We start from the raw sequence: 17,771 nt of genomic DNA, 5'->3' as shown, positions 1-17,771 counted from the left end.
TCCTTCCTGGCTGACTAGCCAGTGGCCACTGTGTTGAAACACAGTTTATGACTGCGAGAAGTGATTAATCCTGTATCACTTGGTTAGTTAGGAAGGAATTTTTGCCATTTAACTCACAGAATTGGAATATTCCGACAAACTACATGTAATAAATTCAGTTACCCTCAGCTGATGAATTTTGCTTGTAACCTGTTGAAAGGGGCAAGTCCCCCTGCTGGTGGCTAAAACCTAATAACCATGCTTTAACCCTGTCACAACAATCTACATGTTGTTGGCCTCCTTCCTGAAAGGAACATAGTTACTAAGGATTTTATTATTCTATTATAAATCAAATAGGTAATATCCCCAGAGTTGTAAATCTCTAAAACTCACCTTTTATTTGCTGAGAACTAATAATAAATGCTGAGGTAGAACCTCTTTATGGTGGTCCCTGTTAGTGCTTGGTTGTCATAAAGCCACACTACCATAGCTTTGACACTTTTTTTTTTTTTTTTTTTTTTTAAATATCCATACCAATGGGGGAAAAAAGTGTTACTGAAACAAGGAAACCTGTCTCTAACTTGGTGGGATGAATGAAGGAAGCTTCTGCTTTCTCTTCCTCCCGCCACCCCTAGTTCTTTAAAAAGGTCTTTAACAGAACTTAAAGCATTCTTGACTCTTCATTGGACTGGGATGGTGGAAAAGCCTGAAGCCTTTGCCAAACTATGGTATGGGTGACTATCTCTAGAGTAAGGCATTCTTGTTCCATTAAGAAACTTTGTCTTTAGATATTCTTCACATGTAGCCTACTGCAAAAATCCAGAAACTTTGATTATATACATATAATGAAGTAGGAAAGATTCCAGTTTGCTTTAATGGCGGCAGGAAAGACTTACCCAACAACACAACTGAGCTTAGTCAAGATTCTAGGGGTCTGATTGTCATAGATGCTGAGTGCCTGCAACTCAAGACTTGCATTATCCGTTGGCTTCCTCTTAACTGTTTTAAGAGAGCCCAGCTTGGGTGTGGCAGTGCTTCTGTGATAGGTCATTCCCTAACTGGACTCTCTATGGCTATTTGCCTCTCAAGATGGCAGTGTCTGCAGAGAAGTATTTTGCTTTTCATCTGTATGAGGGTGGAGTGTACATCCTAAAGGTAAAGTAAACCTCCTTTACAGGACTGGTAGGTGCAGGTAAAGAGCTGGTGAAAAGGGATTAAATGCTCAGTTCCCTCATTGTGGTGTAAGTAACTTTCATGGATAAAGACCCTGGGTTGAAGTTAGCGCTGCTGGAATATGTTTTGCCTTTTAACTTATGGTCACGCTAGTGAAAACTTGAGACTATCCCAGGTTGCTCTTCTAACAAAGACTTCAGCTAGTGGAAGGAGAGACACTGTTTTGGGGGAGTCCTGATACAAGTCCTCATTCTCAAGGTACCTAATGACTAGGTGATCTGCTTTGTAAACATTTGTTAGCTGCAGCCCTTAAAGGGAGTTTTTCCAAAGGTGCTGCACTGTGAGACTTAATTATCAGTAATAGAATATCGTTTTTCAGAGCATCTTGCAATATATCTGTGAGGTAAGTGTATTCACATCTTGCCGATGGAGGTGTGAGAGAAAGTACTGGAGTGCTAAGAGCATAAATGACTTGTGAGATGGTGACAGGAATGGGAATAGAATTCAAGTCCATGCTCAGTCCTATGTTTTAGATAGTAATAAGTAGAGAAAACAGATGCAATTTTCTGTTGGTGAGGGGAGCTGTGGTAATTGAATGTTCATATGTTAACATCTGGAGTATCACTTAGTAATTGCAAATGCAGAATAAGATTATTGCACCAAAAGATGGACTGTCATACTGGGGACATTTAAGTTTGGGTACTTAAATCTACTTGCCTCTTAGCAAGAGTGGAGACATGCAAATACAAGTTCTTGGTATTTGAATGAGTTTCCTCCCTCCTATCTTGTCATGCCCCTCTGCTTATACACACACCTATCACAATAAACCAAAGTAGAATTACAGGTCTGTCACATCTTGCATGCATTTAACACGTGCAATTTCAGCTTTTGGTGGTTGGCAAAAAAAAGAGAAATAACCGTTTTAATATTGTACCTGTAGTGCAGGAGATTCTGCCCGCCATTCAACTCAATGTAATTTTGACTCTGCAGTTTTCACTTTACACTCTAACCGTGGAACGGAGCCCCTGTGTAGGATGAGACTCTCCTGTAATCATGGGGGTGCCTTGTGGAGAATGAAAACTTCAAGGAGCCTCTATGACTAGCAGTTTAACTGCAAACCAGTCATTATGACAAACATAAGATAAGGGGCATACAATATCAGCCACTGCAGTATGAATTCTGCAGTTTAAAATCTGTTTAAAGTGCTGTTGGTGAGCTCTGACTCAGAAGCACCATGCCCACTGTAGGGGATTGGAGACTGGACTAACTTGGCAGAGGATCTTTTCAGGGTGTTTTGAATGATTATACAGCTTTTACTATATAAGTGTATGGCAAAGTATAATACAATAGGGTCTTAATTAGGGGAAAAAATTTAAAGGTTAATTCCTCCTCTCCCCCCCAGGACAACCTAGAATACTAAGGTAGGATTGGAGTTGCACTAAAATCTGTAAAATGGCCAGTCATGTGCAGAGGCTGCAGAAGAGTATATTGTAAAACACTACAGAGTGGATATAAGAAGCCCCCTCACCTGTAGACAGTTGGCAGTGATCCTGTGCAACTGTTTAGAATTGAAAATGGAGGGATCCTTGCAACTGAACAGATGTAGTCTCTGCCACCAGCCTGTTAGATAAGGCAGAGGGTTCTCTTCCTCTCTGCACCCAATAACCAATGTTGGTACTCAAATAGTGTGGCCTAAGTGGAATGAGGTAGTCCAGAAAGCCATCCATGATAAATAGGCACTTAGTACAGGTGACCTAGTCCTCTAGCAAACATCTGTTGCCCTTACTTCAATGGCCAGGACACTAAGTATACCCCCATAAGAACCATGACATCCAAGTGTCATGCGTACTTCATTGTCGCTATAAATTGTGGGGTTGGCATTAAGAGTCTGTGGCAATGCCCCGCTGAGTTCCACTACAGAAGCAAGAGAATGTCACACCCTGTGACAATGAATGCCCGATTTGCAGGTTCACTTCCCTTCATCTCTCTCCCTTCCCCCACCCCTCTTTCTCAGATCCACTTCTTCAAGTAGACTTGTTTTCAGATGCAATCATAAAGTGTTTGAGCCTCGCTGAGGCGGATATGGTTCACTTCCTCTTGTAGTGGGCTGGCCCCACCATTCTCTCAACTACTCAATGCTTTGGAAGTTGCTTTAGAGGTGCAGCTTGCCGCAAGAACAGACAGTTGAAGCCAAAAGCCAACTTTATAGTATCCTGGGAATCTGAAAATCAAATAGTTAACTTGCATTTTAGTTTGTTAAACTTAACAATCCTCTAGCTCCAGCAGCTACCCTGTCTAGCTATCTATAACTGGAGCATTAATGGCTTTAATGGGTATAGTAGTTACCAGTGGCCCTGTATCCCTTTTTGGAAGATGAGTGGTGTTGAGTTTTCCCAGTCCTTCTAGTCTTCTGATGTATCTGACCAACCTGGCTTCTGATCTAGTTTTGCTAGGCAGAAAGCAAGTCTCATTCCTTTTACATGCACCATCAATTACTTGACATCCAGTCAGGTGCAGTCTTCAGATGTCAAATTTACATACTTGTCTCTGGAGTTGGATTCAGCCCTAAAGTGCAGACTAAGATGGCTGAGCACTGCCACTACAAATTGTTCTAATTAACTTTAAGGAATACTCTTATAGGAGTGCATACATGCCCATAATAGATTAACTGCGTAATGCTGCATGTTGTAGCAAATTACTCTTAAGACTATATAATGTTCTGTGCTAAATACTAGGAATTGCCATACTGGATCCAGAACAGCATCCTGTCTCCAATGGTGGTCGGAACTAGATGTTTCAGAGGAAGGTGCAAGAACCTTGTATCCAGCAGATGTTCCTCCCCAACACATACACTAGTCCAGTGGTCCCCAACCTTTTCAGTGTGGTGGGTGCCTGATGACTAGCCACCAAGACATAGCATCGTCAAGAGGCGTCACCACTGAAAATCAGCGGCATTTTGGCAACAGTGCTTGATGTTGCTGCTTCTCGGCGGCATTTTGGCAGCTGCTTTTCTGGTGGCCAGTAGGAGGGCGCTTATAGATGCCATGGAGGGCACCGCAGTGGGGACCCCTGCACTAGGCAGTCTCCTGATAGCTAGGGATTGGCTTAACCCCTGAAGCAAGAGGCTTCTCCCCAAACTAATTATAATTCTCGATATTCTTGTTGCCATGTAAATATCCAGTCCTGTCTTTGTAGAATCTTGCAAGTTAGTGACATGTGGTAACGATTTCCAGTCTAATTTTGCATTTTATTTGGGGCGAGGGGAAGTATCTTGTTGGCTTTGTATTTGTCACCTTCTGATTTCATTGAATGTTCCCTTGTTCTTCAGTTTTGAGACTGGGAGAATAGAAGCTCCTCATCTGCCTTCTCTACAATGTTCATTATTTTCTTAACTTCTATTATGTACCCACTTGGCTCTCCTTAAAAGATGAACATCCCACCCTTTTCAGATCTCTTCATACAAGTTTCTCCATTTCATTAATCCCTTTCATGGTCCATCTCTGAATCTCCTCAAACTCTGAAATCCCCTTTTTGAGATGGACTAGTGCTGCAGACAGTTTTCTATATAAGCTGCAATGGTGAGGAGGCTCAGGCTTTTTCTCAATTGTCTATCGAAAATGCGAGGTTGGTGGGGGTGTGGCCTTTTTTTGAGCGTGCCTGACATTCTTTTGCAGTATTGGATGCATCCTAGTTCTCCACTGGCTTCAGTGGCTGGCTGAGATTGTACAGGAGCAGGGGTGACCAAGTACCAGCAGCTGAAGATTTGAAGGGTTTCAGTTTAGCTCTCACTGGACTTGGCTTCTCTGTGCTGATTATCTTCCTGGGTGCTGGTTGACTGCACCTGATTATAATTAGACCAGCCCTTCAATTACCTGAAAGAAGCTCTTCTGAAAGGGCTCAGGCCACTGTGACCTTCAGTTCCTGCTGCTTCTCCATCCTGTGACCTGGAGATCAGCCTCTACTGCTTTTGTAGGCTATCCTTTTGAATAAGACTTTTTTCATTACTGGGATGAAGTGATTTTTATTTTTAAACTTCTCCCCATTACAGCTCAAACAAACATGAGTTTCTTTTTTTGTCACTGCAATCGTAATTTCAGATTTAGGAAATAAACTCAGACTGATCATTTCTTAAGGTTCTCAGTCACGTTAGTTTGATTTTACATGATACAAGAGCTGTCTATTTTGACATCTGTTGCTTGCGTAAAATCATCAGTCAAAGTTTTTTTTTTTTTTTTATAAACTTGCCTCGGGGCCAGATTTTTGAAGTATTTAAGCAGCTAAAGAAGCAAATGTTTAGTGGGATTTCCCAAATCACTTAGACTCCTGTCAATGGGAATTAAGCACCTCTTTGTCTTTAAAATTTTTTTCCCCAAATTAGGTATCTAAAGATTTCTCCTCTACTAAAAACACTCCTGTGCTGTGCACACAGATAACACAAGTGTCTCAACACTCTCCATAACTAGAATATTGTTACAGGGATACAGTCAACTTGAAATCTGGTTTCAAAAAAATTAAATCTATGTGCAAGTTACAATGACAAAACTGACCTAGAAATAACACTTTGAATCTGTTTCTCCTCTTTAAATTATAGTGGTCATATTAGGGATGTGTGTGTATGTGTAAGTAAAATTATTGTTTTCATTGTCCATTTAACTTCTCCTTGAAGCTGTCTAAGCCTGTGTGGGGCAAAGAAGCTAAATCTTACATTTGCTCCTTGTCCTTAGGGTCTGCACTAAAGTGGTTGAGGGTCCAGGAGTCACAGTGAGTTCCCATCATGTGCTCCAGTAAAAGAGATAATGACTAGTGGAAATGGAAATGAATGACTGTAAGGGATATACCACTTCTACAGTGATCACAGATATCAAGGTGCATTAGAAAAGTGGGCAAATAACATTCCTGTTTGTTAGAGGAATAAACTGAGACCCAGAGGCAACTCATCCAAAGTCTCTCAGTGAGCTAATGGCAAAGCTGGGGATGGAACACATCTACTAACCCAGTCTAGTGCCCCGTCCATCAAGCCCAGGGTCTTTAAGAGTAGAAGTAGAGAAGACTAGTGTGTGAAAGTTAAATGGAAAAGCAAGATGGATACAGCAGGCTTTCTTGGGTGGCCATCCGGAGGGTTAATCTTTTTTTCTCCAGGTTGCAATGTGGCAGGGTTATGCTTGGAACCCTGGGTGTGCCTGCCTGCTGGTGTTCTGTTCCCTGATTAGCTTAGGAATATGAAAAGCCCCTTTAAGATTGCTGGAAGGGGGCTTGGTTTAATTAAATGTAATCCCTTCAGCAATTGCAAGCACTTTCATATGACCTAGGTTCAGCTTCACTCCGACACACAAAGAACACAGGGAAGTTTTGAGAGGGAAGGGCTGGCAGTCAAAAAGAAGCCAGATGTCTGTAAGTATCCCTGGTGCAACAGGTGGGGGTGGAGTGGCTTATCTCTAATGTTCCTTGTAGGGCCTGTAGTAAGCAGAAGCACCTGGTTCACTCTAATGTGACTTCATGTCCCTCTGGCAGGCCACTGGGCCTGGAATATGTGAAGTGTCAGGGCCAGGTTAGTTCATCTTTCCAGCCAGGATTAGAATTAATATGTAGTTGTGAGAAATGTCTACCCCTTAAACATGTGTGGGTTTTTGGGGGTAGAATTTCACCCTGATCATGGTGTCATGGGCCTCCGTATTCTCTACAGAGCTCTCCTTTTGATGCTACTGTTAAAGTCCTCTTTAACAGTTCTAGATTCCTCTTACGGCTTTGCCACATTATGAGTTGTTTCCTCATACAATTTCTGTTGGATGTACTATACTTCATTTCCTGTTCTAATCTGTGTAGTATTGCAATATGCTGTTTTAGTCTGAAAATTTCCACCCCAAAAGTGGTTTCATTTCATGGGTGGGTGTAGTCATTCTTGTGTGTATGACACACAATCTGAATTCCTTTATGAATGGGTGAAAGGAGTGTAAATGTAGCACAGTATTCTATTTAACTTGATTCTGAACTGTCCATGAGAAAATCAGATAACCCATAAGTTTCCCCTTTTTATAGAGCAGTTTTCTCCAGGAATAGTCTGAAATGGACATATTGATAACTTGAATCATAGCTGTAACATCTCAGGAGGTGTGAAGCCTATAAATCAAACCAGTAGTGCTATATCCTGTGCCCTTGAAGAGTAGCAATCTTCCTGCATTGTGACCTCCAATAAGGAATGACTTTTTTAATAGCCCAAGAAATAATTAGTCTGGGAGTCTTGAATAAATGATACTCTAGGGGATATTTCATGTCCCTTGAATTACAAGCACAATATGTAGGGCTCTGGCTTGGGTTATCCATACACAAAATGGACAGCTTGCCATGTGAGAAGGAATGTACCCTTAAGGGTTTGAGGTTTGGTAATGCCTGAGTCAGTAAGCCTGCTTCCATGTCTTGATAGAATGAGGATTAGGGCAGTGAATGTCCTAATTGTATAAACTGCCATCCTGAATAGAGGAAGAAATAGGCAAGATTGTTAGCAATGCTAGCTTCGTGTGGGTATTGTAAAAAGCCTGGTGGGTTAAAACTTGCAGGTGGAGAGTCTGCATGATGAAAGCTTAGTGCAATTTATGTCTATGCTGGAATCTGGGGAAATATTGGTGTGGGGACAAGAATGCATCAGTAGCAGTGAGGGAGTTGTGATAAAGCAGTGGTTTTCAGCCTGTGGTATGTGGAAATCAGACATGGTCTGCAGACCCCCAGGGGTCCAAAGGGGTCGACATCTCCATTTGAGGCTTTTTTAGGGGTCTGCAGGTGGAAAAGGTTGAAAACCACTGATAAATGAATGAACAAAACCTACTTTCCAAGGCCAATGCACATTGATATCAGGTCTCAGTTAAGGTAACTGCTATGCTTTTGGGAGTGCAGGGCAACTTGCTTCCATGCCAAGCTACACTAAGAGTAGGCTCTGTTACTGTGGGTGGGTGGGTGTAACTTTTTTAAATTCCTCCACTAGAAGTTGCTGCTAGATCTGAAATGTTTCCAGTGGGTGAAACCGATTTGGGAGAGCCACCCCCACTTTGGGAAAAGTGACTTGCAAATAGCTTTTTGTGAACAATAGCTGAGTTTGACTTGCCAGGTTCCCAGTGTTCTTGGGATGGCGCAACTGTTCATGAGCGGGCTGATGGGGATATATGTGCATGTGGTGGTAAATCCTACAAGTTCATTGAATTTCAATAAAGCTAATCTGGTATAACTTTTTTTGAATAGAAGTGTCATTCTAGCCTTCCTTTCTTTCAGGGAATGTCAGAATATCTCAGAAATGATACCATGTGATATTGCACATCCCAAATGGCATAGTTGAACTCAGTAGCTTACAAATAAAGCCACAGATTGGAATTTGTTTTCTAAAGTATTCGGCAAATATTTGATGATGATGATAGCTGTAGAAACTAATTACTTTCATGTGTGACTAAAAAGAACTAAACTTGCAACTGAAATGTGGTAGCCAGTTACTTTAGTGTTGCACTGAATTCCCTGTGCTCAGGGAAATGCAGACTGGTAAAATGTATTGACTTTGACTTCTTCCTCTGTCATGTGATTGTCTAAAAGGTGGGATCAGTCCCAGTCCACAGACCCAGTAAATTCCCAACATACCATTTGACTGGGGTATACTTTTTTTCAGACTCTGGTAAAAAGGCACTCTGGTCAAAGCAGCAGTGACTGACTCAGCATATAGAGTTGGTTCATATGATTTTTGGTCATTTGTTACTTGCCTCTTGTTTGCCCAGATGAACTCATGGCTTGCTTCGTGCACCACTAAGAGGTGAATAACAAAGACCACCTTAATTATCCATTGACTTTTCTCAGGTCATTCCTGATCCTGGGCTTGAAGGAAGTGGATATGCTGAATATCAGCTGGATCAACCCTGTCCAGGGCCAGCTCTAACTTTTTTTTTTTTTTTTTTTTTTTTTTTGCTGCCCCAAGCAAAAAAGCTACCCTGCCCCACCGTAACCCCCTCCCCAGTGCCACCCAGCTGAACCAACCCCCCCCCCCCAAACTGAGCACTGCTCCACCCAAAGATGCTGCCCCAAGCACATGCTTGGTTGGCTGGTGCCTGGAGCTGACCATGACCCTGTCCCTATTTAGCAACTGTGCTTATCCTTGCTCTTCCTTACAAACGTGTTACATGATGAATTTTGTGAACTCGTGTTGCTCCATATGCAAAAAGGGTCATATGAAATAACTGAAATCAGTTCCCTAAAATACTGTTTTAGGTAAGCAAAACTTCACACCAAATGTCTGGTTACTGGGTGTGTGTGTGTGTGTGTGTGTGTGTGTGTGTGTGTGTGTGGAATACTGATGAGATACAACCCACAATATTTAGATGCTAAAAAAACTTCTTGTATTATGGGCTTAAAATGCGGTAGTCTCCGACAGACACTCGGAGGCCATTTGTTAATATATCCTGGAATTATTACAACATGTAAAATCTCCTCTTCTCCCAGTATCTTTGGACTTTCTATTGCAGGAACTCTGATCCTCAAAGGGGATGCAGGGAAGGAAGGACCCTTCAGCTAGCTAACAGTGCACTTGATTAGTACAGGAGTTGGTCATATCCAGTGATGAGCTGCCAGAATGTTAATAACTGGTTCCCTACCAGGCCTTTGGTGGCAGGTCCTCACTCACTCTTTTTTTTTTTGCCCGGAGCGAGTGAGCAACCTGCTGCCAAAGTGCCATTGCCAACCTGGTAAGGAACTAGTTATTAAGCACTTCCCATGAGTACAAGCCTGAGACCCCCTCCCTCTCCCCCTCCCCCCCAATACCACCCCTTATCCAGCTCGCCCTGCTCTGTCCCCTGACTGCCCTGACCCCAGGGGTGAAAGTAGAAATAGGAATTCACAGGGCTGGGTTGGGGCCAGCTCAGGCCCGCAGAAGCAGAGGGAGATCAGAGCCAGCCGCAGCCTGCCCTGTATTGGTAAGTGCCCTCTGCTTCCCCTGCTGGAGTAGCAGCAGCAGCCAGGGCTGTGGCAGCAGCTTAAAGGGCTCAGGTCTCCCCTACTTCTACCACCCCAGCCCTTTAAATAGCCCCTGGAGTAGCAGCAGTAGGGCTCTGGCACTATTTAAAGGGCACAGGGCAGTAGAGGTAGTGGGAGTCCCAGCCCTGGCCCGGCCTGCTTACCATGCTGCTCAGGGCAGCATGTATGGGTGCTGTGCAGCCCTATCCCCTTACCATGCTACTCAAAGTGGAGGAGCTCCAGAGCTGCCCAGGAGTGGTCCAGAGTGCTGGTGCTGGGCTCTGAGAGAGGAGGGAAGGCAGGGGAGGGGCTGGGGGAGCATCCCCAGGTGGGCCAGACAGGACAGTACTGTGGGTCAGATGTGGCCTGCGACCTAGAGTCTGCCCAGCCCTTTAACCACTGGTTCTAAACCAGCTTCTGAATTATCTGGTTCACATGAACCAGCTCCATCTCACCACTGGGCATATCCTTCCATCCCTGCACCTACACACAAGTCAACCTAATAAACTGTAAAGTAATTGATGATAAGGCAAGTGACTCTGGGATGGCACTTTCAGATAAAGGAGATTCCTCTGTCCACTCACATAGCCATGGAGAAAAGGGAACACTGGGTACCAGTTGTATCAAGTGTAGTAGGAAATACCATCTTGCAGCTGTAACTTGGCCTGGCTACAATTTATTTTCCTGTTTGCCATTCTTATAAGGTAGCTACAGGCCAAACCACCCTGTTTAGTTTACTGCTGCTTATTAAGAGGGGAGGGGAATTATTCTTCTCTGAACATATGAGATAACTGATGTGCGAGAGCATTGGAAAGGAACTTATTAGCAAACCTATTCAGGCATTTACATGGAGGAGGGGATGAAGGGTGGGTATGGAAGGCATATGCACAATGTTAAACTTTTGAAGGCCTGTTGCAAATAGATAATGGTACCAGGCACCTAGTATCACTTGTCTCCAATTTGATGCTGCTGTGGGAGGAGGTGCTGATCCCTGATGATTTCTGAAGCTATATATTAAAAGGCAATCTTGCCAGTTGCAGCTGTTTTCCATATGGGAACAGGCACTGCTCTGACTTAGAGGGTTTGGCCTGTGTAGGAGGCCTTGCCTTCACAGCAGTGCTGTCCAGGGCAGCAGGAAATTCTGTTGCAGAAGCAATTTCGTAACTTAAAAAAAAACAAACGGTAGTTAAAGTGGTAAAACCATGGCAACTGCTCTCTGTAACAGACAGAGTTGCTGGGGTTCTGGCTGTTTCCTTTAGGGAGATGTTAGCAATATAGTCTTTCATGACTAGTATGTTCTCCTTGATATCTGGTGTGGAGTGTTCTTAGGAATCCTGTTAGGGAGGGACACTAAAAGAGGTACCACAGCCATCTTCTAATATGTAGCAAAAGCCATTTCTTTAGAAGCACTTTGCACAGTATTGAGAGTTGTAAATATATGTATAAACTAAAGTGGAGGGAGGATAAAGGGTTCTGCAAGCCTTTCTCTTCCTTTTGATTAGTAAATTACTAGTTGGCTCAAAGGGCTAGCAGAATTTTTATTATAGCAGAGGTGGCCTCTAAAGGTCTAAACAAAATTGTTTTCATGGTTGCACTTGTACATGAGTAAATGCATTAAAAGTGCTAAGATGGATGGATTGATTGGGTTGCATTAAATAGAAATGCAGTGAAACATACCCAGGGAATCATCCTGAAGTGGAAGTCTAAAACTATAAATGCCTGTAAATCCCTTAACTGCGTTTTTTAGCTGTTAAGGGTTTGTCTTAAACCTCCTTCCTTTCCAAAGGAGTTGTTATGAAGTCTTTTTCTAGAAAGCCAGCTTTTTCTCTCTCTCTCTCTCACACACACACACACACACACACACACACACACACACACACACACACACACACACACACACACACACACACACACACACACACACACACACACACACACACACACACACGTATCTTTCTGGGCTCTTATCATTGGAGGGAATGTTTTTCCCTGCTCTTACATATTGAATTTTTATGAAATGACTAGTAGTAACCCTACAATGACTGGGTAGCAAGACATGAGATTCCATGTCAATTGGGTTACTCCCCCTTACATTGGGGAGTAGCTGGTTCTTTGGAATGGGAAATATTAGCCTGTGAACAACCAGTTAACATGAGCAGTGGTGTCAGCACCAGCTGTGCTAACACTTGAACTAAACTGCTGTTGGTGCTTGTGTATATTGGGAGATCACATCACCTTTGCCATGTCTCCATGCCACTGCCAGGCAGTGGTCTAGTCTCCAGCACAGGCCTGGTGGCTGGATGCATTGGTGAGCATGTGTATATAGGGTTTTGGAGGGGAGGACATTAGAACTACTTACAACTTTGTGGAAGTCTTGGTTGCAACTTCATTTGGCTGGTGAAGGACACCAATACAATGCTCATAGAAAAGTGTCTGACTATGTTCTGTCCCCTGAGCCGGTCCAGACCTCGCAGGTCTGTCTTTTTTACCTTTGCTTCCAGATGCTAGCAGAAGAAAAACCTAGATTCAGGAAAGTGGGAGTTCAGTTCCTAGCTCTGCCACATGCTCACTATGCAATCTGGGGCAGGTCACTTCAACTGTACACCCACTTCTGCATCTGTGAAATGGGGAGAGTACATATCCCACTGCTGTTAGTACATCAGATGTGAGGAAACTTTTAGCTTGAGAGAGATCTATTTCCCCCCCTTTTCAGAAGTGCAAGGTATAAACAGCTTAAACCTCCTGCTGGCAGCAGTTTTAAAAATCTTTGGCACAGTTATTTATCTGTATTCCATAAACACTGGTGGTAAAAAATAAATTTAGCCTTTTAACTCCCCCACCCCCCAAAAATCCTAGCATCTCATAACTGACAAAGGAAACAGCATGATGTGCTGTGGTGGGATTGGATTCTCTTGTCTAACGTCAAGAATAGTGATCAGTATTATAGGACACCCATGCTGCTGTGGCATTATCAATGGTGGGCAGAGTATGAGGCTTTTTGTTCATCATAAGGGATTTTTAAGGTTAGCTAGGGAAGACTTTAGCTGATTGCTCTGCCAGGCACTCTCATCAGAGGTGATATATGCAGTATGTATACTAATGTACACTTAAAGTTCTGCTTTATCACTTAAGGGTGAACAGAGGAAGAGAGTTCTTCTGTGTAATATGTATCTTTTACTATCAGTTAAATGAACTGATGGGGATGGAACCTCTCCTACATATATGACAATGTCTCTCACTAAGGGGCCATACTCATAAAACATCAGCCATGTGCCTGTCCTCCTTTATAAAGTGTTACAAGCCTGACCTTTTATCTGCTTACTGGGATAATAAAGAGAAACTCCACTTCCCATTTCAAACAGTAGAACCTTGGTAATGCTCTTATCACTGATCCACACCCAATAACTCATGCACACAAAGTAGCTTCTCTGCAGAAATGTTTCACTGTAGTGAGGTACCATGTTTATCTTTGCAAAACTTAATACACCATAGTGGCTAACATAGTATGAGATTATAAATAAATCAGTTGCATTATTGCTGCTATTTGGTTAATAGATCACAAGAAGCTGTCTCCCTCTTGATCTATTGCTAACTCACAATTCAGTTATTTAGTAGATCGCTTAATTAGTGCAGACAAGTGAGGCCTCCCTGTATTTAGGGGTGGCTTTACAGAGCACCTACTTATCTCTCAATTTAAACCGGCCGCTGGAATCCATATACCCTGAATTAAGCAGAACTGCATAGGGCTCAATATTTTTATGACTGCTTCTGAGCTTTTCATTTACTTAACTCTGAGCAGAAATAATTGGTAGAACCTCTAGAGTGCAGAAAATGCAGGTATTTCTCTCTCAAATAGTTACCCGTGTTCAGTACTACAAGATTCTTAAAGAATTTTATATACTGAACAGATTGGTGGTAGAATAGGCTTAAATGCACTAAAGTAAAAATAGGCCCCTTACTGCATGCCCAATTACTGTTGTGTAGCAGTGTCAAGCATTGCATTTAACTGTGTGGGCACAAATAGGTTTAAAAGATTAGAATCCTGCATGTAGGATTGGTACTACCATCCATCAAGGCAGCTTCACTTTATGGTCTGATCTGGAAAACAGCTTTTAAAATATTATTCAGTCCCAGGATATAAACCAGCCACAGATGCTACAATTGTCTTCTCCTGATTAATTGGAACTGTGGGCTGAAGTGTCAAAGCCAACATTTGTGTCACTAATATCTCAGTCTAAATTGCTTGCCCAAGCCAGGATGTCCTTGGCCAGCAGTCATCATTTTTAAACTGTAAAAGGGAGAGCCAAATAATGGATTGCTCTTCCACCAGTGATCGGAACAAATAATAGTAAAGCTTTTGGGGAAAGATGACTTAAGTCATTGCAGAGGATAGTAGTCAAAAGACAATTGTGGCTGAATTGAGTGTAACCTGTCTGACAGTTGACTTTTTGTTTAAAAAATAAAAATAATCCTTGTTCTGGTCCATATATGCCACGAACAAGGGAGAAAAACTGTAGATGCTTCCTGGCTACTTATTTCAGCTGGCAACACAAGAATGCCAGCTAGACTGTGTATTTACTAACCAATTAAGAACAATTGCTCTATTCACAGTGGGTCCAACTAAAGGAGGTGACAAAGAAGTAGAGCCAATGTAAATACTCGGACTCTGTAGAAAAGCCTCCTGTGAGGATATTTCAATATATCCTAACAAAGCACTGAGTGCTACACAAGAACTACAAAACACGTAGGGTTAAAGTTGTTGTCTTATAAGCTATCCAGAGAAGGCGGAAGAGGCCAGTTTAAGGCTTGGCTATGATATTTTTCTTACTGCATGGTGACAGAACAGTTAATGCTACGGCAGAGTAAAGTGCAAGCTGTCAGCATGGTTATCCCAGGGAGTGGGCGAACTGGCCTGTTGGGATCTGTTTCAGAAATGCACATAATTCGGGCACAGTGATCTTTTTCTGTGTGTAAATCTAGGATTTGACTAGTTCATCCATTAAATAAAAATAAAGCCTTTTGCTCACATCTTTCTACAGCTGTTCTGCAGTTTTGTGTGCTGCTATCTCATTAGCAAAGGAAATGGTGATATGTTAGTGATGAAACCTGTCTAGGTAGACAAATTACTCTGAACCAACTTAATTCATAGCTATATTGGGTGGTTCCTCAAATATTTCTTTGCTGATGCTTGCTTTTTTGTCTCTAGTGTCATGGTTCGCAACTTTAGTCTAAACTTGAGTTTGAATTTTTATTGGTAAAGCCAACCCACTTAGTGGCTTTTTCTTTGAGAGGGAGCAGATAGAGCTGAAGGGAGAGTTGGGAAGGGTCGATCATCTTGCGAGCTGGTAATTAATTAATTAAAATTTGACTCCTGGCAGGCCAGGGGTAACCATAGCACAGTTTTGTATTCAGTTTTGATACATTGGGTATCTTGTTCTGCATAATCCTGAATTTTGGTTTGGCCGTCCTGGATGGGGAGAGTACTAGAACAGTTAGTTCTAAAAATACCCAGCTAAAAATACTTGAAGCACAATGTACATAGGTTTTGGAGGTTTTCCCTTCCATATAAACAGATATGCAAACAGAAATGGGTTCACAAACAACTTGCATCTTTTTTTGGGGGGGGGGGAGGTGCACTACTGAAAGTCCTAACATTAGCTTCACCCACATTCTTGTAACTCATCCTCTCCATTTTCAGGTAGGAATTTTTTTCCCCACTCAAATCTACAAGAAGTCTCCTTTAACCTAGGAAATGCAGCTAGATGCTCCAGAGAGGTCTGAATGGAATCACAGCTCAGTCATACAGTAGTATTCAAAGAGGAACCTGTCCCACCTTAGACTGTGGCTACACTAAACTTACAGCCACGCAGCAGCATGATATAACCACTCTAGGCCAATGGGAGAGAGCTCGGTAGCTGTGTGGCAGAAGCTCTCCCACTGACATCGTGATACGTACACTGTGTTAGGTTGGCATTATTTATGTTGCTTTGGCTCTTTCACACGCCTGAATGACCTAACTTTATCCTGCAGTAAGTGCTAGTGTAGACATAGCCTTAAGTGCCTAGAAAAACCCTACAGGATTCAAGCAGCTGTCATGGGTTTAGAATATATAGTCTAATAGAGGCTCTAATGTGCCTTTAATTTGGGACTGACAACTTTTTTATGGCTACAGAGTCCAGTGGCACCTTAAAGACTAACAGATTTATTTGAGCATAAACTTTTTTGGTAGGCAAACCCCACTTCAGATGCATGGAGTGAGAAGTACAGATGCAGGCATTATTATACTGATGCATGAAGAGAAAGGAGTTACCTCACAAGTGGAGAACCACTATTGACAGGGCCCTTCCCCATCCCCAAATCCAAACTAAGGAGGCCCCATTCTTATTGTGAGCAGTGTGGTGTAGTTTTTGTTTAATCTCCCAGACAGAACACCACTAATTTACACACTACGTAGCCCTCAGATTCTCATGCTCTTGCCCCACCTGTCAAAGGTTTAGTAGATTGCTGTAGGGAGGTCTTGACCCAAAGATTTCATGTTCAATAAACAAATATAGTGTAGAGTACTGTGTAGAAAGGCATTACTATTGCAGTCCAAAAGAACTACAGGGTAGCTTATCAGTCCTATAGCTTTGTGAACAGCATGTACACTTTCAGGGGATCCATCTCTTAACAGAAGTGATGTGTGGGCAAGCTTCTACATCTTATCAAATCTGAAACTTGACACTCTTGTCCTCAAATCTCCCAAAATTTGCATAGCAGGGTTTTGGCTACACAACTTGCCTCAATCAAAGGAAGCTGTAGCCATGGAATCAAATTCTTGATAGGCTTCTTGAGCAGCTTAAGCAGTTAATATTTCTGAGCATGTTTATAGACTCATGAGTGGGATCTCCTGGTCTGAGTGCTGTGTTTTTAGAGAAGACAGTTTCAAGTGCTTTCTCTTAAATATGATGGAAGCTGTTGGAATGTCATCTGTCGAGCACTAAACTTTATATCTGTGTTTGCAAACTATAATCTGACATTTTACATGTACATGTTTTAGATTTAGATTGGATTAACTCTTTTAGAAGGGATGTAAATGCTCATGTTTCATAGCAGAGATGAACCATTCACTGACTTGGATAGGGGAAGTGAGGGGGTTAAGAAGAAACTTCTCCATATGGGCTTTCTGCCCACTTAAAGGTTTCTTGCACCTTTTATCCAAAGGCTCCAGCACTAGCTGATGTAGACTGGGGGTGGGACTAAATAAATGGACCACTGGTGTGATGTAGTATGACTGTTCCTATGTTCCCTGTAATAGCATCACACAATTAGGAACATCCATTGTAACCACTATTTTTTTTTCTTCTTTATCTTCCAGATCAGTGTGCGAGTTACCACCATGGATGCTGAGCTGGAGTTTGCCATCCAGCCCAACACCACAGGGAAGCAGCTCTTTGATCAGGTAAAGTGACACAACCTCAGAAAACATGCACTTAGTACTGACTCTGGTAGCGTGCCCTTCTCTCTTCTCTTCCCCCCCCCCATTTCATGACTATCCTCACCTATTAACACACTTGCCACTGACTTATTTCTTTGAGGCCTTTAAAAGAGACTACAGGGCCATTAGACTATCATCAAGGAACTGCATGGTTTTTATCCCC

The 17,771-nt window shown here is 42.5% G+C and overlaps 1 protein-coding gene across 2 annotated transcripts in view; it reads left to right on the top strand.

The window, feature by feature from the left end:
- The window catches only part of MSN (moesin), a 75,785-nt gene that overhangs the window by 22,983 nt on the left and 35,031 nt on the right, over positions 1 to 17,771 (top strand). The window contains exons 1-2 of one of the 2 annotated variants that reach the window (XM_030574565.1): positions 6,466 to 6,543; positions 17,489 to 17,572. In XM_030574565.1, the coding sequence (XP_030430425.1) occupies positions 6,538 to 6,543; positions 17,489 to 17,572 (90 nt within the window). In that variant the 5' untranslated portion in view covers positions 6,466 to 6,537. Of the gene's footprint in view, positions 1 to 6,465; positions 6,544 to 17,488; positions 17,573 to 17,771 lie in introns of those variants that run through there. The other variant, XM_030574564.1, reaches the window with a different exon arrangement.

The sequence above is a fragment of the Gopherus evgoodei genome, chromosome 9 (genome assembly GCF_007399415.2).
Source record: "Gopherus evgoodei ecotype Sinaloan lineage chromosome 9, rGopEvg1_v1.p, whole genome shotgun sequence".
Taxonomy (NCBI): domain Eukaryota; kingdom Metazoa; phylum Chordata; order Testudines; family Testudinidae; genus Gopherus; species Gopherus evgoodei.
Note: the sequence above shows the minus strand (reverse complement) of the source record. Positions and strands in the feature narration are given on the sequence as shown.